The sequence below is a fragment of the Lepus europaeus genome, chromosome 5, assembly GCF_033115175.1.
Source record: "Lepus europaeus isolate LE1 chromosome 5, mLepTim1.pri, whole genome shotgun sequence".
Lineage (NCBI taxonomy): Eukaryota > Metazoa > Chordata > Mammalia > Lagomorpha > Leporidae > Lepus > Lepus europaeus.
The window spans coordinates 37232644-37259243 of NC_084831.1; the positions used below are offsets into that span (position 1 = coordinate 37232644).

At 41.0% G+C, this 26600-nt stretch overlaps 1 protein-coding gene across 4 annotated transcripts in view; it reads right to left on the reverse strand.

The window, feature by feature from the left end:
- Positions 1 to 1211: 1211 nt before the first annotated feature.
- GPBP1L1 (GC-rich promoter binding protein 1 like 1) overlaps positions 1212 to 26600 on the reverse strand; it is a 59420-nt gene continuing 34031 nt past the window's right edge. For all 4 annotated transcript variants that reach the window (XM_062191202.1, XM_062191201.1, XM_062191200.1 and 1 more), the window contains exons 6-12: positions 18326 to 18398; positions 16926 to 17119; positions 7247 to 7387; positions 6679 to 6837; positions 4635 to 4759; positions 2906 to 3008; positions 1212 to 2100 (exon numbers count right to left, since the gene is read on the reverse strand). In XM_062191202.1, the coding sequence (XP_062047186.1) occupies positions 1948 to 2100; positions 2906 to 3008; positions 4635 to 4759; positions 6679 to 6837; positions 7247 to 7387; positions 16926 to 17119; positions 18326 to 18398 (948 nt within the window). In that variant the 3' untranslated portion in view covers positions 1212 to 1947. The remainder of the gene's footprint in view (positions 2101 to 2905; positions 3009 to 4634; positions 4760 to 6678; positions 6838 to 7246; positions 7388 to 16925; positions 17120 to 18325; positions 18399 to 26600) is intronic.

A 26600-nucleotide genomic window follows, 5' to 3' on the forward strand; every position in this document is an offset into this window, starting at 1 on the left:
CGGCCATTTACATCGGTTGGGGCCTTTCGGGGAGCGAACCAGCAGATGGGAGAGCTCATCTTTTGTCTCCCTGTCACTCTTTCAAATAAGTAAAAAAATCTTGAGGAAAAAAAAAAAAGGATTACATCTTGGGGGATGTTAGACTTATTGGTTAAGATGCTGGTTTAAAAAGCCTGCATCCCAAATGGGGGTGCCTGGGTTCAGGGTTCAAGGCCCATACGTGCTTCCTGATTCCAACTTGTTAATGTAGATACTGGGAGTAAGCAGGAGATACTGCTAAGGTGACTGGGTTCCTGGCACCCACATGAAAGACCTGGATTGACCTGCCAGCGCCTAGCTTTGGCTCCTGTGAGCTTTGGGGGAGTGAACCCAGAGATGGCAGCTCTAACACATGAAAATTTAGAGGAGAAAAAAAATGCCATCTTGTGCATGATACTGCTCTGTTTCAACTGCCAATGCCAGTTGCACATGGATTATTTATACTGTAGTACAAACAGCAGACAGTTCTAATACATAATAGTTATAGAAGTCCCTGCTTCCCTTAGAATTTAACAAGTGTCCTGCTGCTTCTCTCTGCTTCTAGTCTCTGCTTGCTCTGGTTCAGAGTCCACACTCCAAGGTGTGGACTTTCTAACATGCCATAAAAGGCCTACTATACCTCTGCTTGTCTCTCATGAGAGCATGATCTTGCTCCTTTGTATTCATTGGGAACTAACTACCACAGGGACAGATGGTACCAGAGCTTTTACTTGTCAATCAGATCTTGGCCTAAGGTTTCATCTTTTCTAATGTAACTGCTTATTCTTTTCCGGTACAGCGCACTGGGCACTCCTTATACCCTGGAAACCTGCACAAGGCCTGAGATACAAGCCCCAGCACTGTACTGTTGAATGAAAAAGCCTGTTTTCTTCACCAGCTGTCCAGCCAGCTCTGGCTTAAGTCTTTTCTCCCCAAGTTCTCATTTAGTAGGTACAGACCATCCTTGAAATATGCATACTAGTAAATAAATGGAAACAGAAAAATGAATTCAGGAAAGAAAATGTGGTTTCTGAGCTTATTACTGACAGGCTTTTCTGGTCAAAAATGTGTCTCCTAGAAGGAGAAAAGAGGTGCATCTGAATGCAGATGTCCCCTAGACACACAGAAGTTATTTCCCCTGAAAAAGAACCCACACCTAGTTTTAAAGAAAATACACTTCTTACACAAGACAATCCAAACCGATGCAAAATATTTATTCCAAGTTAGTTATTTTATGCAGTAGTTTTCCCCCTCAACAGACCTGTGATAACCACATCTTTTAAATCTGTAAATAATGTTATCAAAATAATCTTAATCTTTGAAATCTCACAAAAATTTATATTTTACAATCCACCCTGAATATCAAGGCTGCAAGAATAACACATTTCCTATATCCAAATATTTTACAGCTGTACCCAAAAAGAAAAACAAAAAACCACATATGCTTGGTTAAGGGCTAAAGTTACCCGAGCAGCCAAAAATAAAATAAAATATCCAAATTATTAGCATTAATTTAATACAATTATAACTTCAATAGTTACTTTGTCATTGACAATGATTGCTTGAGCACAGGGGTGCGTGCCCCAGGGCTGGTAGTAGAAGCTGTTGCTGCAGACCAGTGTCTCCTCTGCGTCTCTGCACTGCCAGCTCCCACCTGTGCATCGCCCCATGTACACTGGGTGTGTGTACACATATACTTTAAAAATCTTTCCTCCACACAAGCTTCTTTCTATTAAGCAGATAACATGGAAGAACAACAACAAAAGCTAAACAAGCCAATCGCTTTCTCTTTGGGTTACGATTATTTCCCTTGTGCATGAAGAAGTCAATGAAAACATAAGGAAAGGAAAAGAACGATTTCTCTCGTACACTCCCTAAACACACAGGCCGAGTTTGCTGGGTCACAAATGACTGTGAGCATTTCTATGTCTACTTCCAGGCATCATCATCTGATGTTTCACTGCTACTGGTTTCCGTGTCGGAGTCCTCAAACTCTGCTTTACCAGTGCTTCTCCAAGGGGAGAACAGGCCGGAACTGCGGCTCTGCAAGAAGCCATTTTTCCTGAAGCCATTTCTTCTCAACTGTGGTTAGCATTGGACAGAAAAAAAGAAAAAAGAAAATCCATCAGTGACTACACTGGCTCATGGGAACTAGGAAAGGCCAGGACCCAGCTCAATCTGAAGTACAACAGGGTACAGTGGAAAGCTTTCAGGAGAGTTTCTAAGAGCTCCTACAGCAGTGATTTTCAAATTTTAATGTGCCAAACAAATCATCTAAATTTCTGATTCTTCTAATTCAGTAGGTCATGAGTGGGGCTTGAGATTCCTTATTGAGTTCTGAGTGGAGGGTCTCATGGCAGCCTGTACAGTACCCCTTTGTAGGACTTATAATTCTAATTTATGTTCCAAATATATACCACTTGGTGTGGTTTATACAAAGCCCTGCTGTAAACCCTAGGATCGGGGAATGTTTATTAAGAGAAAGAATCCAAGCATTTGTTGAATAAATTCACAGGCTGGGTTTCCCAGCTCTGGCCAGAAGGCTGGCAACAGAGCTGGAAGATGAGCCTGTATTCTTAAAGGACAAAGGCTCAGACTGTAACTTCTGGAACATGGCTTTGTAGTTCCAATGAGGGACTAGAGCTGCGAGGATGAAAGAATGAAGGAATGAACTACTCTGGTCCATGACCTGTGGGTCACTTACCTGATTCTTCTACCAGTGGAGCTCCCTGACCCAGGCAGAATAAATAACCGTCTGCACTTCCACTGGGGTAACTTATAGATTCTTTTTCAAGGTCTTTCTCTCACAATAAACTAGGGGTCCCTAAGGCCAAAACCTGTCCTAACTCCTCTTGCTACTTGCAGTTAACTGGGCTCTAGGACATACCTGCTCTGTCTTCATCTGGAACTCTTTGAGCTCATCTTCTGTGAGGGGAAGGCAATTCTCATCATTTTCAGGGTATTCCTGCCATCCCATTGCTTTCAGTAACCTGGTGGTCAGGACAGGCAGAAAAAAATGACACTATTAACCCAGGACAATGGATGTCAGAAAAAGAACTTGATCTTCTTCCCAGTGGGACAAACATTAATTATGGCTACTCAGGTGCTTGTACTTGCAAGGGTGGGAAACTTTTCTTTTGCCAAGAGCCATCTGGATATTTATAACATTACCCACAGGCCATGCAAAATTGTCAACTTTAAAAATCACCCTGTTATAGATTTATTGAATTTTGAACTCTGCTTGTGGGTGCCTCAGCAGGCCACATCAGATGATTTCATGGGTCTTATAATGCCTGCAAGGGGATGTTCCCCACCCCTGAAATAGGGCCATCTACACAGCTGAGAATAACCGCTATAGAAAAAGACATGTAAAACCAGAAAACAGGATAGCATAAAGAAAACAGTCAAATCACTAGGCCTCTGATTTTCTCATAGATCAAAACAGAGCAAGAAATCTCACTATTGTTCCTTGTTAAGCATATTAACCTACTTCCACTTATACCCAAGTTCTCTTAATTTCATGACATTGTACAATCTCTCATTACCTGGCAGACCTGAACCCTGAAGTCCCGCTGGACAGAAGTCTACGTCTAGGAATGTACAGCCATATTTGGCAGGTTCCACTCACCATCCACTTGCCCAGACAGCTGGATGCTCTATACACAAGACCTTCATTTAACCAACAGATAAAATGTATGGGGTGGTCTCATGCTTCTCAATTCCTTTAAAATGGTCTCACATGAACAGCTCACTTACACCAGAAGGGTCCAAGGGGCCAGCACAACAGTCCTAGTTTCCCTATTCTCACCTTCTCCTGGCAGAAGCCATAAATTGACTAGAAATTAGAAAGGGACAAGCACTGTGGCACAGCAGATTAAGTTGCCACTTGTGACATGGCATCCATATTGGAGTACTGGTTTGAGTCATGGCTATTCTTCCAATCCAGCTTCCTGCTAATCTGCCTGGGAAGGCAGCAGAAAATGGCTCAAGTACTTGGAACCTTGGGCCAGTGTTGTGTTGTAGCAGGTAAAACATCTGCTTGCAATGCCGGCATCCCATATGGGTGCCATGTTGAGTCCTGGCTGCTCCCTATTTATGTGCTTGGGAAAAGCAGTGGAGGATGGCCCAAGTGCTTGAGCCCCTGCCTCCCAGCTTCAGTCTGGCTCAGCCCTGGTTGTTGCAGCCATTTGGGGAGTGAACCAGAGGATGGAAGATCGCTCTCTCTCTGTAACTCTTTCAAATAAATAAAATAGAAGGACTTGGGATCTCCGCCATACACATGGGAGGCAAGCATAGCCAACACTGGTTATTGCAGGCATTGGGGAGTGAACCACTGAATAGAAGATCTCCTCCTCTCTGACATTCTGCTTTTCAAACAAACAAACAAACAAATCTTAAGAGGGGGGGTAAGCACTGGAGAGACTGCAGAAAAAAACTATCCAAGCCTGTGAGAGAATATAGTTAACAGGGCCGACCTTGGGAACATGAAGAGAACAAGTTAGGTGCTTATGGGACTTCTTTCTGTATGTCAGATTCTTTTCTGAGATGTACTCTCAAGTATGTTCAAGGTCTTTAAGGGAATACACATCATTTTCCATGATCTCATCCTTACTTACCTGTGCTCTGCTTCCAGGGAGTGTGAGAGGACCTCCCCTTCTTCCACTACAGGGAGAGAAAGACCATTCTGATGACAGCCTTCCTCTCCATTTTCCTTTGGTTCAGGTGTGCTGTTGTCCTCCAACTGCAATTAAGTAAAAGGAAGGACACACCTGATTTAATGATCCTCTGTGGCCAGATAAGTAACCTACAAGGTTAAGGCGTCAGGACTCGGTAAAGTACTTTTCAAAAAGACAGCCTCACTTAAAAATGAGGATCTGCTTTATCAACCATCTGATTTCTATAGTTTATATGCAGAAGCAAAAGACCCAGAACAGCAAACACAATATTAAAGAATAAAGTTGGAGGACTGATACTACCTGACATCAAGACTTACCATAAAAATAAAGTAATTAAGACAGTGGAATTAGCAAAGAATAGACAAATACATCACTGGAACAGAAGAGAACCCAGAAATATTCTCACTTTGACCTTTGACAAACGGGCAGATGATAAAATGCAGAAAAGACAGTCTTTTCAACAAATGGTTTGGGATCAGATATCCACATGCAAAAACAGTCTATCTAAGCAGACCTCACACTCTTCAATATTAATTCAAAATGGTCAGACCCAAATTTAAGATGCAAAAACCATAAAACTCCTAAAGGTAGCAAAGGAGAAAAACAGATGATCTTGAATATCTTTGTAGATGAGACATAATTTGATAAAGGACTGTTATCTAAGATACATGAAGAAATCTTACACTCAGTAAGAAAACAATCCAATTAAAAAATGGTCAACATACCTGAATGTTCCTATCACCAAGTAAGACAGAGATGCCAGATAAGCATGAAAGTGCTCCACCTCATATACCACCAAGCAAAAGCCAATAAAAACAATGAAGTATCACTATGCATCTATCAGAAGGGCAAAAACACTGACAACATCTAATGTTGACAGGGATATAGAGCAACAGGAACTTTCATTCATTGCTGCTGGGAATGAAACAGCCATCTTAGAAGACAGTTTGGCAGTCTCTTAAAAATTAAACATACTCTTTGAGATATGATCTGGTAATTTGTGCTTCTTGGTATGTACCCAAAGGAGCTGACAAGTAATGGCCACACAAAAATGCACACATAGGTGTTCATAACAATTTTATTCATAGTGGCCAAAACTTGGAAACAATCAAGATCCCCTTTAGTAGGTAAATGGTCATTAAAATAAACAAGCGTAGGCGTTGGGGCACATGGTTCAAGTCAACACTTGGGACGCCTGCCTTCCATATGGGAGTGCCTGGCATCAAGCATCATCTACTCTACTCCGATCCAGCTTTCTGCCAATGCACCTGAGAGGCAACAGAGAGGGTCCAAGTATTTGGTTTCTGCCACCAAAGGCAGAGTTTCTGGCTCCTGGTTTTTTATTTATTTACTTATTTATTTTTGGACAGGCAGAGTGGATAGTGAGAGAGAGAGAGACAGAGAGAAAGGTCTTCCTTTTTGCCATTGGTTCACTCTCCAATGGCCGCTGCATCTCGCTGATCCAAAGGCAGGAGCCAGGTGCTTCTCCTGGTTTCCCATGCAGGTGCAGGGCCCAAGGACTTGGGCCATCCTCCACTGCCTTCCTGGGCCATAGAAGAGAGCTGGCCTGGAAGAGGGGCAACCGGGATAGAATCCGGCACCCCAACAGGGACTAGAACCCGGTGTGCTGGTGCCACAAGGCGGAGGATTAGCCTGTTAAGCCACGGTGCTGGCCCTGGCTCCTGGTTTTAGCAAGGCCCTGCCCTGGCTGTTGCAGGCATTAGTGGAGTGAACCAGTAGATGGATGATCTCTGTGTGTCTCTCCATCTTCCAAATAAATGAAACAAAAAAACCCTAATTTGATATCACTGATAAAAAAGGATTAAACTCCCTTCACTTCAAGTTCTAGAAGGCTGTTTCTCCTGTAGACAATATTTCTATAAATTTTAAAATCTTGCCACATCTTTCTCCCTTAAGAAGAAGAAAAAGCACACAAGTAACAAAGGAAAATACCTATGCTGCCCCAGAAAAACAATGGTCTTACATCCTCAGGTTTGTCACAGTCTCTGCTCTCTGAGAAGTCTCCGTTTCGGTCATCCTTCAGAGTTTTCAGGAACTCACTCTTCCTGTCAGTGGTTCGGCGGGTCAACTTGGTCAGACGAGAGGAGCTGATCTCAATTGGAGGGGTGGTGCTGGAGGGACTCTGGGCAAAGACCACAAATAGGTTGCTCCTGACAGCAAAGAGCAAGAACTGGGATTCTCTGGGTCACTTCTAAATGGCACCAATTTCCAGAATCTGGTAGCTTATCACTCAATCCTTCTGTTTAAGCAGACATCAGTTTTGCAGAGTTTTTACAGTTATGACTGGCTAGTACCTTTTGGATCTTTCTGCAAATACCAGTAGAATCCAATCTTGGTCTACCAGAGTATTTACCCCACACAGCCACTGCCCACTTTTGGGTACTAACGGGAAACATGAGTACAATGACTCTCAGTTAAGAACAGCTGAAAGAAGTGTTACAGCTATACCTGTCACACTGCATTTACTTGTCTAAGTAGACACAAAATAGTAATTAAAAAAAAAAAGGTTGCCCAGCTTTATCTTCACTCACCTCTTTGGGAGAGTTTAGAACTGCAGCACCAGCCAGTGCCACTGGCTTAGTAACAGAGATTGGACTGGTAAAAGCAGACTCCCGGCTAGAGGAAAGGGATCCTGATTTGTGTTCCAATCTGTTAGCTTTCCATGCATTGGGCTACACAGGAAAAAATAACAAATCAGTCAAAACAAGCAGACAAACAGCAGCTTAGTTTACAAAATCATAAAGCACAGAGTGAAATGTAATATTGTAACGTAGGTTCCCAGAAGTTATCTGTCTCAGTATGTTTGCAGGGTTATAATCTATTTAGCTACTTGAAGGAAAAAGGCAGGTGGACAACAGCCATGGATGCTAGTAGGTATTTCTTAAAAAGATAGCACATCAGAAAAATGCCGTCCTCCAGGATCTTGGATTTTAAGAAAGCAGTTCCACTCCATGATCAGGAATTGTAAATGGCTGGACAATCCTGGTTTAGCTCAGGCTCAAAGGCCCTTCTACTATTCAGCTCTCTAGGGTATAGACCCATTCTGTCACTCTGGCCATAAACCTAACTATGATAGCAGCACAATATAGCTAGAATATTGTTTTATTCTGAGTCAGTGGCAGTATCTAAAGAGATCAAGTAAGATGAAGGATGTCAACAGATGGGGGACTGAAGCAAATAAAACACTTTACTTTTTTTCCCCACAATGAAACAATTAGAACCAAGAGACTTCCCAGGACAAAGGAAGGATCTGACTGAAAAGAATTCCTTTCCTGGAACTGCTTCTTGGATGAAGGGGATTAAAGAGGACACAGTATCATTACGAAGAAAATTAACATTATTATCTAGTACTTACCAGTGCTTGCCAAAATGTTTTATTCCTTAAAAATATTCATTTGAAAGGCAGAGAGGAAGAGGAAGAGAGAGAGAGAGAATCTTTCTTCAATCTACTGGTTCACTAGCTAGGGCTGGGTCAGGCAGATGCCAGAAGCTACAAACTTCATTCAGGTATCTCATTTGCATGGCAGGGCTTCCAGTACTTTCATCATCATTTGTTGCCCTTCCCAGGCACATCAGCAAGAAGTTGGGTGGAATGTTCAATAAGCCAGGACTCGAACCAGGCACTCTGATATGTAAATGTAGGCATCCCAAGCAGTGTCCACACTGAGCCAAACTACTCCTGATTTAAAAATTAAATCATGGGGCCAGCACTGTGGCACAGTGGGTAAAGCTGCTACCTGCAGTGTCGGCATCCCATATGGGCGCTGGTCTGAGTCCTGGCTGCTCCACTTCCAATCCAGCTCTCTGCTATGGCCTGGGAAAGCAGAAGACGGCCCAAATCCTTGGGCTCCTGCACTCATGTGGGAGACCTGAAAGAAGTTCCTGGCTTCAGATTGGCCCAGCTCTGGCCATTGCAGTTATCTGGGAATTGAACTAGAGGATGGAATACCTCTCTAACTCTGCCTTTCAAGTAAATAAATAAATCTTAAAAAATAAATAAATAAATCTCATTATAATGCCTAGGGGCCAGCGTTATGGCTCACTTGGCTAATCCTCCACCTGCGGCGCCGGCATCCCATATGGGTGCCGGGTTCTAGTCCCGGTTGTTTCTCTTCCAGTCCAGCTCTCTGCTGTGGCCCGGGAGGGCAGTGGAGGATGGCCCAAGTGCTTGGGCCCCTGCACCTGTGTGGGAGACCAGGAAAAAGCACCTGGCTCCTGGCTTTGGATTGGCACAGCACTGGCCGTAGCGGCCATTTGGGGAGTTAACCAATGAAAGGAAGACCTTTCTCTCTGTCTCTGTCTATAACTCTGTCAAAAAAAAAAAAAAAAAAAAAAAAAAAAAAGAAGAAGAAGAATGCCTAGAAATTCTAGTTCTCAGTATAGCTTCATGCTAATATGCACACTGGGAAGCAGTAGGTGTTGGCTTAAGTATTTTGGTCCCTGCTACCCATGTGGAAGATGTGGATTGAGGTTCCTGGCTCTTAGCTTTGGCATGACACAGCCTCAGCTGTTGTGTGCATTTGGAGAATGAACCAGTAGATGGAAGATCTCTCTCTCTCTCTGACCTTTCAGTCTTTGAAATAAATAAAACTATTTTACAAAGACAATTCTTCTTCTAAAATACTTTTAAAAATTAACTTATTTGGAAAGTTACAGATGGGGCTGGCACTGTAGTGCAATAGGTTAAAGCCCTGGCTCACAGCGCCAGCATCCCATATGGGTGCTGGTTTTAATCATGGCTGCCTCACTTCCAATCCAGCTGCTATGGCTTGAGGAAGCAGAAGATGGCCCAAGTCCTCAGGAGTGAACCAGTAGACGGAAGACCTTTCCTTCTCACTCTCACTTCCTCTTTCTCTGTAATTCTTTAAAATAAACAAATCTTTAAAAAATATATATGTGTGTGTGCGTATATATATAAAATGTCCTCTCCTTTTCTCTAACCCTGAAATCTAACCTGATCCCTGTACCAGTGTGAATTTATCAATTATTTTGCCTTGTATATTTTTTAAAAGTTTATTTTCATTTATTTGAGAGAAACAGAATAAGAATGAATCTTTCATTTTCTTTTTAAAGATTTACTTTATTTATTTGAGAGAGAGAGAGAGAGAGAGAGAGAGAGAGAGAGAGAGGGAGAGAGGGGGAGAGAGAGAGAGAGATGTCTTCCATCCACTGGTTCACTCTCCAAATGGCTGCAAGGGCTGGAGCTGAGCCAAGAGCTTCTTCTAGTTCTTCCACATGGGTGTAGGGGCCCAAGGATTTGGGTCATCCTCTGCTGTTTCCCCAGGTGCATTAGCAGGGAGCTAGGTTGGAAGCAGAGCAGCTGGGACTCGAACCAGTACCCATATGAGATGCCAGTGCTGCAGGCTGGGGCTTCAGCCTGCTGCGCCACAGTGCTGGCCCCTGAATCATTTTTCTTATTCTCCCTAAATATCCAAAACTACCAGCACTGGTTCAGGACAGAGTAAGAAGCCCAGAATTCCATCCTGGTTTCCCATGAGAGTGGCAGGGACTTCAGCACTTGAGTAATCATCTGTTGCTTCCCAGGACGTGCATTAACAGGAAACCAGATCAGAAGTGAGTAGCTGGGACTCAAACCAGCACTCTGATATGGGTCCCAAGAGGTGGTTTAACCTGATGTGCCACAACGCCAACCATCCCATTTGTATCTTTAATCTCCTCTAATAAGTTATTCTATCTTATCGAAAACATGACAAATCATCCTACTGAAACCAGGTTAAAAAAGCCAAGGTGGCTTATTTTTCTTCAAACTTATACCAACATCCCTCTTACTGCCACACCTATCTGTCAGTAACAGCTATTTTTAAGTGGCTCATTATTGCTTACTACTTAAGTTTCCTATAATACTTACCTGCATCCGCACCTTGGTAAAAATAGTTCTTTAAATTAAAAAACAAAAACAAAACAAAACAAAAACCTCTCACTTTCATACCACAAAGGCCAGGATTAAAAATCTGACTTCTTTGAGAATGGGATATTGTCTAATTACCATTTTCTTCCCTGAATTGGTTCCTTTTCCCTTGTTTATTTGAGAGGCAGAGAACGTATGAATAAGTACTCTCATTCACTGGTTCAAGTCTCAAATGCCTGAAATGACTTGTGCAGGGTGGGACCCAACTATCTACTGTCTGTCAGGGCATCCATTAACAGGAAGCCAAAATCTGGAGCAGAACTGGGACTTACACTCCAGCATGGGATGTGGGTATATGAAACAGGTTTTACAACAGATGGAGGCGATCTACAGTGTTTTAACTTCAGTACTCTTCCTTCTATAATCAGAAAATTTAGTTATGGACAGCATGTAAAACTCTATCCCTACCCTTAACTTCCCTTCTGAGCTTTTACAGAAGCAGCCAAGTCTTACTTCCCCCCACTTTCCATGTACCAGCCATCCCAAACCACTTGCTGTTACATGGCATATTCAGAATGCCCCACTTGATTTTTTTTTCTGTTTAACAAATTGCTACTGTTTTAAACTTCTTTTTATTGAGTAACTAGGATATGTCAGGAATTATATTCCAGGTACTTGTCTAGAGTGACACACAGATTCCATCTCAAATTTGTCACTAAAGTCTGAATGCTCAACTTTCCTCTGACCTAATGATCCTTCAAGCTGGGAGGCATTTGTAGCACCAAGAGCCCTGGTTTAAGTCAAACAGAGATGGTATGATTTCTGACTTTGTTTCTTATGAGCCATGAAACCTCACACTACATAATTCTCTGTATCACAGGATTATAGGAATAAATGCTTTAAAATATATAAGAAGCTCTTAGAACACAGTGAGATGTCAACAAATGGCAGTTCTGTTTTCTTTACCAGAAATCTGAACTCAATTATCAATACAGACTTGAAGGCCATACCCAGGCAGAAAACATTTTTTTTTGTTTGTCCTTCCTCTAGATCCTGAACTCTTTGGGACTAGAAGCTATATATATATATATATATATATATATATATATACACACACACACACATACATATACATATATATTATCTTGTGGCATCATGTTTTTGCTATCTTCATTCTACCCTTGACTCTAACAGGGCTACAATGATCATAACTTTTGTATCATGAATTTTATTTTTGCTACTTTTTTCATCCTTAGAAGATGTATTAATTTCTTGAGGACACAGTGACATTGCCTTACTTATTTTTATGGTTTCTATGGTATGCCTTTAAAAGTATGAAGTAACACTTTTAAAAGATTTTTATGAATTCTTAAGGAATGGGACACACATAGGATGTGCTGGCATGCTGGTAACAGTTACTGCTTACTGGCATGTACTGTATGACAGTTTTAAGTACTCTATAAAGTTCTCCCAGTCACTTCTCATAGAAAATTTAAATGTGAGGGTGGGGGCTGGCGCCACGGCTCACTTGGCTAATCCTCTGCCTGCAACGCCTGCACACCAGGTTCTAGTCCCGTTTGGGGCACCGGATTCTGTCCCGGCTGCTCCTCTTGTCTGCTGTGGCCCGGGAAGGCAGTGGAGGATGGCCCAAGTGCTTGAGCGCTTGCACCCGCATGGGAGACCAGGAGAGGCACTTGGCTCCTGGCTTCGGATTAGCGCAATGCGCCGGCTGCAGCGCACCGGCCGCAGTGGCCATTGGAGGGTGAACCAACGGCAAAGGAAGACCTTTCTCTCTGTCTCTCTCACTCACTGTCCACTCTGCCTGTCAAAAAAGAAAAAACAAAAACAAACAAAAAAACACCTCACATCAAGTCAAGAAACCTGAATGGGTTATCCTGATAGGTATTTGCACTCATCTTGGTTGTATATCCATTGCAAACAAGAGATTTTGGTGGTTACTACTACCCTTGCCATGGGTCACACTATGATCTATCTGACAGGATCAAGAAGGGGCCTGCATCCCTCAACCTTGAAGTTCCCTCGTATTAGGGGTTGTTGGTTAGACTTGGACTCTAGTCATAGCCTTCTTTCAGTCTTCACGTCACATCAGAAGAGTTTTTTGAGAGCAAGTCTTCTGTACCTCAAGTTGGTTGATTTGAAATATTAAAGAATTGCTAATGATGTATTTGCAGACATCAATGTGAAGTAAATTGAATTTAATGTTGAATTCTTTGAAGCACAGACTTAATAAAGCCACTGTTAAACACTGTTAAACTCAAAGACTTGAAAGGTGCAATGTCATTGATAGCTAATTCTAATTAAAAAGTATAGACTGGTACACATAAATAAAAAGATTTTAAAATAAACTTATTTTACCCTTATTTTACTTTATTTTAAAATTATATATATAGTTTAAGATTTATTTATGTATTTGAAAGGTGGAGTTACAGAGTTTGTGGTAGAGAGAGAGGGAGGGAGGGAGGGAGGGAGGGGGAGAGAGGGGGAGGGGGAGGGGGTAAAAAGGGAGGGAGAGAGGGAGAGAGAGGTGTTCATCTGCTGATTCACTCTCCAAATGGCCACAATGTACAGAGCCAGGAGCCTGAAGTTTCTTCCAGGTCTCCCACATAGGTGCAGGGGTGCAAGGACTTGGGCCATTTTCCATTGCATTCCCAGGTGCATTAGCAGGGAACTGGACTGGAATTAGAGCAGCTGCAACTAGAACCAGCACCCATATGGGATCCCGGCACTGCAGGTGGCAGCTTTACCCACTACACCACGGCTCTGGGCGCCCTTATTCTTATTTTATAGATGAGGAAATTGAGACTGTGAAGTTAAGAAACTTGTTCAATGTCTATAATAAAGAGGAACAAAATACTATGTTTGTTCCAAAGCCATGCTAACTGGCTTGCTAGGTTTCTTTTTTCTTTCTTTTTTTAATAGGCAGAGTGGACAGTGAGAGAGACAGAGAGAAAGGTCTTCCTCTTCCGTTGGTTCATCCACCAATGGCCGCTGTGGCTGGTGCACTGCGCTGATCCGAAGCCAGGAGCCAGGTGCTTCTCCTGGTCTCCCATGCGGGTGCAGGGCCCAAGGACTTGTACCATTCTCCACTGCACTCCCGGGCCACAGCAGAGAGCTGGACTGGAAGAGGAGCAGCCGGGACAGAATCTGGTGCCCCAACTAGGACTAGAACCCGGGGTGCCGGCGCTGCAGGTGGAGGATTAGCCTATTGAGACGCGGCGCCGGCCTAGGTTTCTTTTTTCTAACAGTTTCGCTCTTCACTTGAATACACACTTCTCTTCTTCTACATTACAAGAATAAGTATCCTCACCCTTTTCCAAAGATAATTCTACCTGTCACTCACTTTTACTCAAGTGTATTTCAGGTTGCCCTCAGTGGGCTGCTTCCTATAGATTTCCTTCATCCTGTCATTGAACTTATATTCTAGCTGCTTTTACAGTCAAATCTCAAAAGCGCCTCGGCTTCCTCTTCACCCATAATTCCAGAATGCCTGAAATTTTATTTTAGCTCTACCCTCCACTCCTAAACCTCAACACAAAAGTTATCAAAAGCTTTCCAACTGCTAAGGTCAAAAACCTTTTCTCACTTATTTCTTTCAACTTGCTAGGCCCAAGTCAGAGTGTCAACATCTCCTTTTGCTATTTCATTAAGCTCACAGCCACCTGGATTTCTGTGACAGCATACCATTTGCTCTATGCCTGAGTTATAGTTCCTTTCCCATAACACTGTCCAAGTTCTTTTCTAACCATGTAAATCAGAATCAGCCTCCAAAAACTAGCTCAAATTGCAGCTTTTTGGTAAACTCTCCCTGATAATTATAGCCTGCAACTGTATACAATATTTAATAAATTAATTGAGTGGACTCAAATCTCTATGATGTGATTAGTAACTGCTATTGTTTCATTTCACACATTATGACACACCCTTCTGCACTGCTACATCCTGTCACCCCAATTAAAGTTTCAGCTCATAGAGAGTTATAACTCATGTTTTTCTTTGGATTCATAAGCACCAAACACAGCGCTTGCAAATAATGGAAAGTGAATTAATGCTAATTGGTTTGGTTTTTCTTCTAATGCCAAACAGTGCTTTTAAAAAAAAGTTGAAAGGTAGAACAGACACACACACACTCCATCACTCTCTAAATGGCTACAATATCTAGGGCTCGGGGGCCAGCACTATGGTACAGCGGGTTAAAGCCCTGGTCTGCAGTGCTGGTATCCCATATGGGTGCTGGTTTGAATCCCAGTTGCTCTACTTCTGATCCAGCTCCTTGCTAATGCGCCTGGAAAAGCAGCAGAGGATGGCCCAAGTGCTTGGGCCCTGCCTCCCCTGTGGGAGACCTGGAAGCAGCTCCTGGCTCATGGATTTGGCCTGGCCCAGCCCTAGCTGTTGCAGCCATTTGGGGTGTGAACCAGCAGATGGAAGACCTCTCTACTTCTCTCTGTAACTCTTTCAAATAAATAAAATAAATCAAATCTTAAAAAAGAAAAAAAAAAAAATTAGGGCTAGGTCAGTCTAAAGCCATGAGCCTGGAATTCCATCAGGGTGTGCCACAGGGATGGCAGGTACCCAAGTACATGGGCCATCTTTCACTGACTTCCCAAGCACATTAGCAGGAAACTGGATTGGAAGCAGAGCAGCTGGGACTGGAACTTGCACTCTAATACAGGCCAGTGTCACAAGGACAGGTTAACTGGCTGCACCACACTGTTGGCCCTAAATAGTGAATTCTAATGGTTTCCTTACAGTGGCTGGAATTAGTGAAAGTATTTATAATGTGCTTAAATAAGAGTGCTACAATGCAAACATGAAAAGGACTGGAAGGCTGCCCTTAAAGAGGTTACAACCAAGTCAAGAAAGTAAAATGATGCAATGTGCTCTGGCTATTTGGTAAGTGCTGTGCAATCAGAGGTAAAAAGGAATAATATCTTTAGATGTGATAGAAAGGGGTTCACAAAGAGGATGGGAATGAACTTGAAGAATAATTTCTTCTCAGAAGAGAAAAAAAGGCAGTGGGATGCAAAAAAGAAAGAAGAAAACTGAATTATGCTAAGAAAAATTACACAAGACATGATAGTTTAGATACTATATTATAAAATATATACTTTGATAACCTATGGCTTATGGACCAAATCTAAGTGGGAGCTATCAAAATTCTTAGAAGTTATTTATATTTTTTATTTGAAAGGCAGAGAGAGAGACACACACAAAGAATGATAGACTTTCTATTTGCTGGTTCAGTATCAAATTTCCTTACGAGCCATAACTGGGCCAGGCTTAAATCATGAGCCTGAAATTCATCCAGGTCTCCCTCAGGAAGCTGGATTGGAAATGAAATAGCAAGAACTTCAACCACTTATACTAATAATACTTTTATATTTAAAAGGGTTGTAAAAAAAAAAAAAGGGGGGGGGGGGGGCTGGTGTTGTGGTACAGAAGTTAAGCTACAGCTTGTGATGCCGGCTCCACCACTGAAGTTCCAGCTCAAGTACTGGCTACTCTCCTTTTGTTGTAGCTACTTGCTAATGCACCTTGGAAGGCAGTGGAAAATGCCAAGTATGTAGACTTCCTGTCACCCATGAGGGAAACTAAAATCAAGTTCCTAGTCTTGGCTTGAGTCTGGCTCAGATCTGGCTGCTGCAGTCATTTAAGGAGTAGACCATCAGATCCAAGATCTCTATTGCCTTTCAAATAAGTAAATTAATTAAAAAAAAAATCAGAATATATAAAAAAAAGACCATATGTAATTTCGAAAGCCCAAAATATTACCTGGCCCTTAACTGAAACAATTTATTAATTACTGCTATAAGTGGTTTGGAGACAATGAAAGTGTTTAGGAAAGGATATGATCTATTCAATTGTTTTAGGATGATCTTTCTGGCATTTCTGTGGAAAATTAATATACAGAGATAACAAAACAGAAGCTACACTACAACAGTAAACGTCAGACAAGTTCCTAAATAAAGACAGCACAGAAGGAAGAACTGATAAGGACTTTATAACTCTGGCTGAGGAGAATGAGTAAGGAGACTGAAAAAAGCAGCCAAGGTATTCAGCTGGGCAGTTGGATTGGTGCTAATGCTATTAATGGAAACAGCAAATCAGGAAGAGCAGGTTTATTATTTAAGCTAATAAATAGAGAAACCTGCTAACAATCCAGTTGGCAGCAACAGAGTATGAAGTCAGAGTTCAATACTATACATTTAACATGTACTAAATGAATATATGGTGAATGATTAGACATGAAAAAATTTACTAATGTTTTCTGTTTTATTTTCAAGTCTTTTGAGCAAGATTCTCGTAATGATTCCAAATCATACCTTGGAAGGAGGTGGTGCAGGCTTAGGAACCAAGTTCTTATAGACACTTGGAACCATGGTTGATGCTTTGTTCCCATTTGCATGGTGAGATCCTGGTGAGGTGAATGCAGCAGAGAAGGCAGCAGCAGGATCCTCTTTGGAAATTTTTTTGATGACTAACATCTTGGAAGGTTGCTTGGCACTAGGTGGGTTTTCTGTGAAACACAACAGTGGAGATACAAAAGAGTATGTCATATTCACTGAGCAACATGAAGCACGATTTGTAAGACTTCATTTTCAACAGAGTTGAAAGTTGAGATGGAGGGACAAAAATGTCTGGTGTGCACTTAACAGATATTCTCAAAACTGACATTACTTAGGAACTGTAAGAAAAAAGGCAGCCTATGAAACACTTGATATTAAATTCACAAACCACAGTCAGAAAGCCCAAAGATGGTAATAGTCTTTCAGAGGCACAATTTGTCTAATGCATAGCACAGTGTGATCAATCAGTTATAGAATAAATACGATACCAGCTCCTTGTCAATATGGGAATGGAGAGATGTAGTAAATAGTAAAATGAGTCTGTCATGGGAACCTCTGATGAAGTAAACAAGTAAAGCTATACCATTAAAAGATGAGAAGGTATGGCAATTGCCTTCAACTCTGTAACACTAATTCAAACCCAACTTTTAGATATACTAAAGCCTTTCCAGTAAGATGCTGACTACCAAACAAATGTAATGAAGGAATAAGGAGAGTTCAATTTACTATCAAAGATCAGGTTTGGTTTGAATACACTGATTTGTATTTATTAATGTTCTTTAAGTCTACAATTCTCACCACACACATATAAATAATTTGCATTTGTGTGTTTTCCCCTTGCCCTATATAAGTCATCATTTATAACTGCCAAAAATAAAAACCCCAATAATCAGACCTAATGGAACAAAATGATATGGCGATGTGGTATTATATAAGTTTTCAAAGAATACTTTTGAAAATTATTTAGTAATATGGAGGAATGCTTTGGAAGTAGTTATATATACTGACATATATTTGGGAGATAATCAATCATTAACACATAAAATAACTGTTCTAAGAAAATAGAAATGTTAATCAAAATATTACTTTTTATGGACTTTATATTATTCTTTTACTTAAAACCTGCTTCTACATTCAGAGCTCCACAAGCTTGCAAATATCTATTCTGACTCTACTCCTGTAATTACATTTGAATGTAATTTGGGGATACAGGGTAATCTGCTGTACTTGCAAACACTTAAATCAAGAAAGTACTGATAGATGTTAGTTACTATGGCAAGTGGACAAGATGAAACAAACAAAAAACAGATAAAAAAATCTTTGTTCCTGTCCTTAAGAAAAAAAGTTGTGCCCTTAAAATGGCAACATCTACCTACCCCACACTCCAGAAAGGGTCCCAATAGGTCTGCATGGCTGATTCTGTTTGCCAGCTTCTGGATTCAAAGAAGGCTAGGAAAAAAGGGATATGAATGGTTGATACAGAAAGCTGATCACTTGGCACTTTTTATAAGGTAGTCATCACCATGGAACCTACCAAACAATTATATATTAGCAGCACTTACTAATTTAAGTATTCAGAATTAAACAGGAGATGCTAAAATGCAAAATCAATATAATGTATAATATTATTTTAATAAATGGACTAAATGTGCTATTTCCTACCTTGCTATAGGATATGTATGTCAAATAAGGGGGCACAGAAAGCTGAATATGGATCATTTTTCTCAGATTTAACCAGGACAATTTGGTCAGTTAATGTGTGGTATTGGCAGAGGCAGACCATGTCACGGGCTGTGGCGAGGGATACAAAGGCAAAATATCACAAAGTTTACAGTATCACTACAAAGATAATCCCTACATAAGTATATACAATAAAGGATTGCAGGGTCTATGATAAAAATTCATATTAGGGAAGAAAGAGTAATCAGGGAAGAATGAGCAATTCCACTTCAAAGAGGCTATCAGAAAAGGGTTCAACATAGATGACAACTAACAAGAGTCCTTAAAGATGAATTCCAAAGCTGGAAATAGGTAATTCTCTAACAGAAGGCTAAACATGACCAACAAGACAGGAAAGCCTAAGAACAGAATACCAAAGATCTGCAAATAGTTCAACATGAGTAGTATTTAGGGAAGAAAGGGAGTCCTCTGTGGGAAAAAAGATGCCTGGCAAAGCACGTAAGAGCCAGCTTCAGCAAGATCCTTAGGGAGATGACATTTTATTCTGAAGGTACAGGGGATCCATCTTTCATGAAGTTAACATGATCCAATCATTTACTTAAAATAGTCACTCTGGTAGCGGCTTAAAGGGTAAATTTGAGGGGCTTAAACATTAACTATAAGAGTCTAATAGGAGATCAGTTCCATAGTCCAGAAAAGTAATAAACAGAAGAGATGAGGGGAAGGATGGAGAAGAGTTAAGAGCAACAAACTGAACTTAATAACTGATTAGACAGGGGTATGAAGATAACATCGGTGAAACTTTATAATCTGGTAATAGAGGAAAACAGCTTTTCAACACAACTGCAAGAACTTTAAACAAACACCAAAGATACCCAGACTCCATACAAAGCTTCTGAATTTGAATCTCTTGGAGTTAGTACTTATTTTGAAGCAGTTCACATGAGAACCAAGAACAGAACAAGCACAAATGCAATCCAACCAACTTACTATATAAAGGGACAAAACAGTGACAATGTAAAAGAAGGACATAGTCTGGATGGAAGACTAAAGAGAGGAGTTCTCACTGATGAAAGCTGTGGTTGGCTGTTCAACAGGCTTATGTTCTAGTCACATTCTAGGGTGATCAGAGATACTGACCTTATTTATGCAGTGTCTTTGTTCTCTTTCCACTGATTAAAAAAAGTTTAAAATAGTAAAATAAATCCAGAAACAAAAACATAAAACAAATGAGTAGGTTAATGACCAAAAAAATCACTTAATATTTATTGGCCAAATCAAGCACTTTATAAGCCTCATTAAGAAAAAAATTAAAAGTCACCCTTCAAAAAAATAACCATTTTGGGGGCCCATGCTATGGCATAGTGGGTAAAGGTGCCATCTGTAGAGACGGCATCCAATATGGGCACTAACACATGTACTGGCTGCTCCACTTCTGATCCAGCTATCCGTTAAAGCGCCTGGGAAGCAGGGGAGGATGGCGCAAGTCCTTGGGCCCCTGCAGCCATTTAGGGAGTGAATAAATAGATGGAAAACTTCCTTTTCTCTCCCCCTCTCTGTAACTCTGCCTCTCAAATAATATCTAAAAATAAATAAAATCTTTAAAAAAAACCAAACCATTATCCTGACTTACAGTGACAATCTCTTTGCCTTTTTTTAAAAGATTTTTATTTATTTGTAAGGCAGAATTACAGAGAGGTCTTTTTTTTGTGATGCTGACATACTATTAACTAATATAAGTCACAAGACAATGATCTTCTAATTTTACAGTTCCTAGTTAGTAAAGTACATAAAAATTAATTCAGTTCTACAGTTTAGTTCATACAGAAGGCAGGATGCATGCTTGTTCCTAAGGTGAGGCAGGCATCACTATGAACTCACAGATCTAATTTGATATGATTTAAATAAATCCTTGCAGTTATCTTTAACTGATTCTGTCACTCTTTCAAATAAATGTCTTAAAAAATTTTTCAATTTCATCCCATAATGATCCCAGCAATGATATTTCAAAATCATAATCTGGACACAGCTGCTTGTTGCAATGGGACTGTTCTTTAGTTTTCAGTACTTTTCAGGAGAGAAAGCCTAGACCTAATACAAACATATAGACAGAAGCTCCCTGATTTATGCCGAGGTTATATCTTGATAAACTCATTGTTAAACTGAAAACATCCTAAATCAAGAATGCATTTAAGGGGCTAGCATTTAGCCTAGTGATTAAGGCCATGTCAGAGTACCTGGATTCAAAACCTGGATCCAGGTTCCTGCTTCTAGCTTCCTGTTAATACAGACCCTGGTAGGAAGTGGTGATAGCTCATGCAAATTGGGTTTCTGCTCCCAATGTGAGAGACTAGGGTTGAATTCCTGGTCCTAAGAGCTGGCCCCAGGCCCCTCCTGGGCATTGTGGGCATTTGGGCAGTGAACCAGCCGATGGGGAAATTCTCTTTCTCTTCCCTCCAAAAATAAGTAAATAAGTTGTTTAAAAAAAAAAAAAAGTATTTAGTATACCTAACCTACTTTACCTCAAATGTGCTTGGAATACTTAATGAAACTAGCATTTGGATGGGTAAAACGATCTAACATGAAAGCTTATTTTACAATAAAATGTTGGTTATCTCATGTAACTTTACTAAATATTGTACTAGAAGTGAAAAACAGATGGCTTTTTTGGATATGCTTTTGTACCATTACATAAAATCATAAATTAGAAGGCAAATCAATGTACCATGTAAGATGGGGACTGTCTGTATTCAAAGATAAAACACTTCATAATTTCTTACTGATATTTTCAACTCAAATTGAGAGTACCTTAAGATTTTTACTGAACGTTTAACTTATATTTGTATTTCCTTTCCTCCACACAGATCATGATTGTCAAGGACATAAAATCGCATGTGACAGCTTTATCCCATGATATACACAACAGAATAGCAACAAGATTACTAAAATTTTAATGTTTTGGGCATCTCTCCCCGTTTTCCCATTAAAAAAGTTACACCATATCTAGATTGGCAGGGCACACAGTTATTACATAAAATATACTTTAAATGCTCATTCTTATTTCTACAATTAATCACAAATTTAGTATCAACCATAATTCCTTTCACTGGTATCTTTCTGGTTTGTATGAGCCTGTTCTATACTACTTTCCTCAGGAAAAGTACTGGGAAAAATATTTTGAGTTCTTAACACATTGATGTTTGCCTATAACCTTTATAACTGAAGTCTGACAGTATAAAATCCTGTCATATTTTCCTTTCCCTGAATGCTGTAACTATTACTCCATTTACTTCTGTTATAAAGTTCTGCAGGGGGCCAGTTGTGGCAAATTGGGTAAAGCCACTGCCTATGACACTAGCATTCCATATGGGTGCCAGTTTGTGTCCTGGCTGCTCTACTTCCGATCCAGTTCCCTGTTAATGGCCTGGGGAAGCAGCAGGAGATGCCTAAGTGTTTGGGCCCCTGCTACCCACGTGGGAGACCTGAATGAAGCTCTTGGCTCCTGACTTGGCCCAGTGCTGGCTGTTGCAGTCATATGGAGTATGAACCAGGGGATGGAAGCTCTCATTCTCTCTTCCTCCCTGTAACTCTTTCAAGTAAATAAATAAATCTTTTAATTTTAAAAAAAAGTTCTATCAAATTCTGATTTTCTTTCTCTTCAAAGTCACTTATCTTCATGCTTGCCCAAAGGACATTTTACCTCTTAAGTCTAGTATTTTATGATTATATCTCACTGTTGGCTGTTATGGCTATCCTTTCAAATTTGCACCTTTAAATCTGAATTTTAGGAAGATTTTCTCAAATTACACCTTTTCCTTTTTAAGATTTATTTTACTTATTTGAAAGTTTGAAAGAGTTAAAAAGAGAGGTAGAGACACAGAGAGAGAGGTCTTCTGTCCACTGGTTCACTCCCCAAATGGCCGGAGATGAGACGATCCAAAACCAGGAGCCAGCAGATTCTTCTGGGTCTCCCAAGTGGGTGCAGGGGACCAAAGACTTGGGCCATCTTCCACTGCTTTTCCAGGTGCATCACCAGGGAGCCGGATCAGAAGTGAAGCAGCCAGGACATGAATTGGCGTCCATATGGGTTGCTGGTGCTACAGGTCAGGGCTTTAACTCACTGCACCAAAGTGCTGGCCTGCAGCACTTTTCTTTTTTTAAAGATTTATTGAGGCCGGCGCCATGGCTTAACAGGCTAATCCTCCGCCTTGTGGCGCTGGCACACTAGGTTCTAGTCCCGGTTGGGGCGCCGGATTCTATCCCGGTTGCCCCTCTTCCAGGCCAGCTCTCTGCTATGGCCCGGGAAGGCAGTGGAGGATGGCCCAGGTCCTTGGGCCCTGCACCCGCATGGGAGACTAGGAGAAGCACCTGGCTCCTGGCTTTGGATCAGTGCGATGAGCCGGCCGCAGCGGCCATTGGAGGGTGAACCAATGGCTAAAAGGAAGACCTTTCTCTCTCACTATTCACTCTGCCTGTCAAAAACAAAACAAAACAAAACAAAACAAAAAAAACAAAACAAAAAAAATTTATTGTTTGTATTTGAAAAGCAGAGTTACTCATCTTTCACCATCTTCCACTGCCTTCTTAGCCACATTAGTGGGAAGCTGGATCAGAACCAGTTCTGTGATATGGAATGCCAGCCTTTTAGGCAATGGTTTAGTCTGCTGTACCACAATACCAGTCACTTCAAATTATGCTTTTAAATGTTTGAATTACTCTTTGTAATTACTCTTAACAGGATGGGGACCCTGTTAAGTCCTTTCTCAGCTGTAAGTTTTTTTCTCCTTTATTTAAAAAATTTCCAATTTATTTTCATCTTCTTTGAAAGGCAAAGACAGAGAGACACACAGACACAAGAGATCTGTCATCCACTGGATCACTTCCCGAATGTATACAACAACTGAGAGCCAATGCCAGGATCTCAATCTAAGTCTCCACATGGGTGGCAGAGATAAAAGCACTTGAGCCACGAGCTGCTGCCTCCCTGGGTATGTGCATTAACAGGAAGGTGTAATTCGAAGTGCAGCCAGGACTTGAACACAGGTATTCCACTATGGGATTACGGGCATCTTAACTATTGCATCATTTGTCCATTTTCTAGTTTTTAAAAAATTAGTTTTTAACTTTTCTTATGTTCTTTCATGTTTAATCTTCACTTTCAGCATTCTAACATCCTGAGTTTTCTGATTTTTGTTGTTCTTAATACCATTTTCTAAGTATCATTTAGTTACATTTCAAGACAGTACATGACAGTTCTGATCTGCTTTGTAAACATTTCCCAAGTTATACACTGGAGTGTCTATTGGGATACTACTCTGCTTATTCTTATTATTAGGCAAGAAAGGAATTTGATCCTGGTCCTTAAATGAAAACTTTTTATTTTTACTGAGAGAGGGAGGGAGAGGGAGAGGGAGGGAGTAAGGGAGAGAGGAAGAGAGGAAGAGAGGAAGAGAGAGAGAGAGAGAGAGAGAGAGAGAATGCATACATTAGCAGGAACCTGAATAGAAAGAGAAGGAGTTGGGACAAGACCCACGCTGTCCAAAATGGAAGGCAGGCATCCCAACAATGTCTTTTTTTAAACAGTTAGCTTCTTTTTTTTTCTTTGAAGATTTATTTTTTTGTTTTTTTGAAAGGCAGAATTAGGGAGAGGAGGAGAGAGCGAGCGAGCAATCTTCTATCCACTGGTTGACACCTCAAACAGCTGCAATGGCTGTGGCTGGGCCAAGATGAAGCCAGGAGCCCAGAGCTTCTTTTTGGAGCTCAAGCACTTGGGCCATCTTCCGTGCTTTCCCAGGTGCACTTTTTCTTTGTCTTTCCCTCCCTCTATGTAGCTCTGCTTTTCAAATAAATTAATTAAAATTAAAAGACAATCAGGGCAGGCAGTTGACACAGTGGTTAAGACACTGCTTGGGGGAGCCTGCATTGTAAGCATAGTAGATTAAGCCTCTGCCTGTGATGCCAGCATCCAATATGGTTGCCAGTTCTAGACCCAGCTGCTCTACTTCCAGTCCAGTCACCTTCAGCTCAGGATGGGCCACGCTGAAGCCAGGAGCTTGGAATTCCATCTGAGTCTCTCATACAAGTGGCAGAAGCTCAAGTATTTGGCTATCTTCCACTGCTTTCCCAGGCACGTTATCAGGGAGCTGGATCAGAAGTGGAGCAGTCTGAATCCAACTAGTGCTCACATGCGATGCTGGTGTCACAGGCAGTGGCTTAACTTGTGGGACAACGTCAGCCCATGGTACCTTGTTCCTTTATATATCATTAGTTTTTGTGAATGGGAGTCAGGCTAGTTCTTCTAACATCATACTCTTCTCTTATTTTCATGGAGTGTTCAAAAAGATAGTAGCTTACTTTCTTTAATGTCCTGGTTGTTCTTTCCTTCCTCATTTTATCTGAACCTTCCCTTTGTCTCTACTGTCTCTGTTCGGTTCAATTTGGATTCTATTTCCAACAATCTGTCCTCAGTAAGGGGCTTTGTTCTGGAAGAGAATACTAGCTGGTTAGAATGAATTCAATGAATAGGACCCTATGCTGGTTTCATTGTTTCTTAGTTCCTTCTGCCTTTTCTGTGTAAATCTGCTTTAGCACTTTAAACATCTTCCCTTTCACAGCTGGCATGTTAACTTCTGTCAATGGAAAGATTATGTTTTGTATTCCAGTATATGTAGTCAACAGGCTCCTGCAGCACCCAGTTCCTCAAACCCTTTTCTGAAGTAAAAGCAAGATCTGAGGCTAGCAGCTCCCTCAGCACCACAGAAGAATAGCAGACTCCCATAAACAGTTTTCCTAGGCAGATTTCTAGCTCATTCTTCTGGAAAAGAATCCCAGCAATTGCTCTGCTATTCAGTGAATTACAGCTGAGCCCTTTCTAACAAGGTCTGGACACATTTAATGATAGCTAAAAATGATGGGCTATTTCACATTATTCAACCAGTGTGATATTTTCTTTTTACTATGTGCTTTAGGGACTAAAGCAATTAGGATTATCTAACTTATCTAAGGTACCAATACAGGACTGTTAATTATATTAATACTATTTAAAAAATAACTTTCCAATTATATAATGTACAGGATAGAATACAGAAACTCTACTGTCAATAATTAAGTCCCCAAATACCTTTAATTTTTACCTAACTATTCTTTCTTGATACTCCCATCTTCTTCAAAAAATCAATTCTAAGTCATCTTCACTGCTTTTAGGCCTCTTTCTTTAGTTCTAAAATGTTACTCTCCCTGTGTGGTTCTACCTATCCACAAATCCCTTTTCTAAGCCATTCTCTCTCACCCATCTCTTCGGCACCCCGATTTTTTATCTTCTCCCACCAATTCTGTTCCTTATGTTTTCCCTTTACCAGTTAATTACTTATTAATCATTAAGTCACTATGGATAGAAACTTTATTTTTGACTCTCCTGATCTAATTATAATTCATAAGTTCCAATGATTTAACTGTAGAACCCCAAAGCAAGGTTTTGTTTATTTATTTATTTATTTTTGACAGGCAGAGTGGACAGCGAGGGAGAGGGAGAGAGAGAGAGAGAGACAGAGACAGAGACAGAGAGAAAGGTCTTCCTTTGCCTTTGGTTCACCCTCCAATGGCTGGCGCACCGCGCTGATCCTAAGGCAGAAGCCAGGTGCCTCTCCTGGGTCTCTCATGGGGTGCAGGGCCCAAGCACCTGGGCCATCCTCCACTGTACTCCTGGGCCACAGCAGAGAGCTGGCCTGGAAGAGGGGCAACCGGGACAGAATTTGGTGCCCTGACCGGGAATAGAACCCGGTGTGCCGGCGCCGCGGGCAGAGGATTAGCCTATTGAGCTGTGGCGCCGGCCCCAAAGCAAGGTTTTATACAACCTAAATGTCTATCAACAGGAAAATGGATAAACAAATCTGGTGTACTCACACAATATAATATTTACTACATGGCAGTAGTAAATTTGCAGTTTCTCAACCATGGTACTACTGACATTTG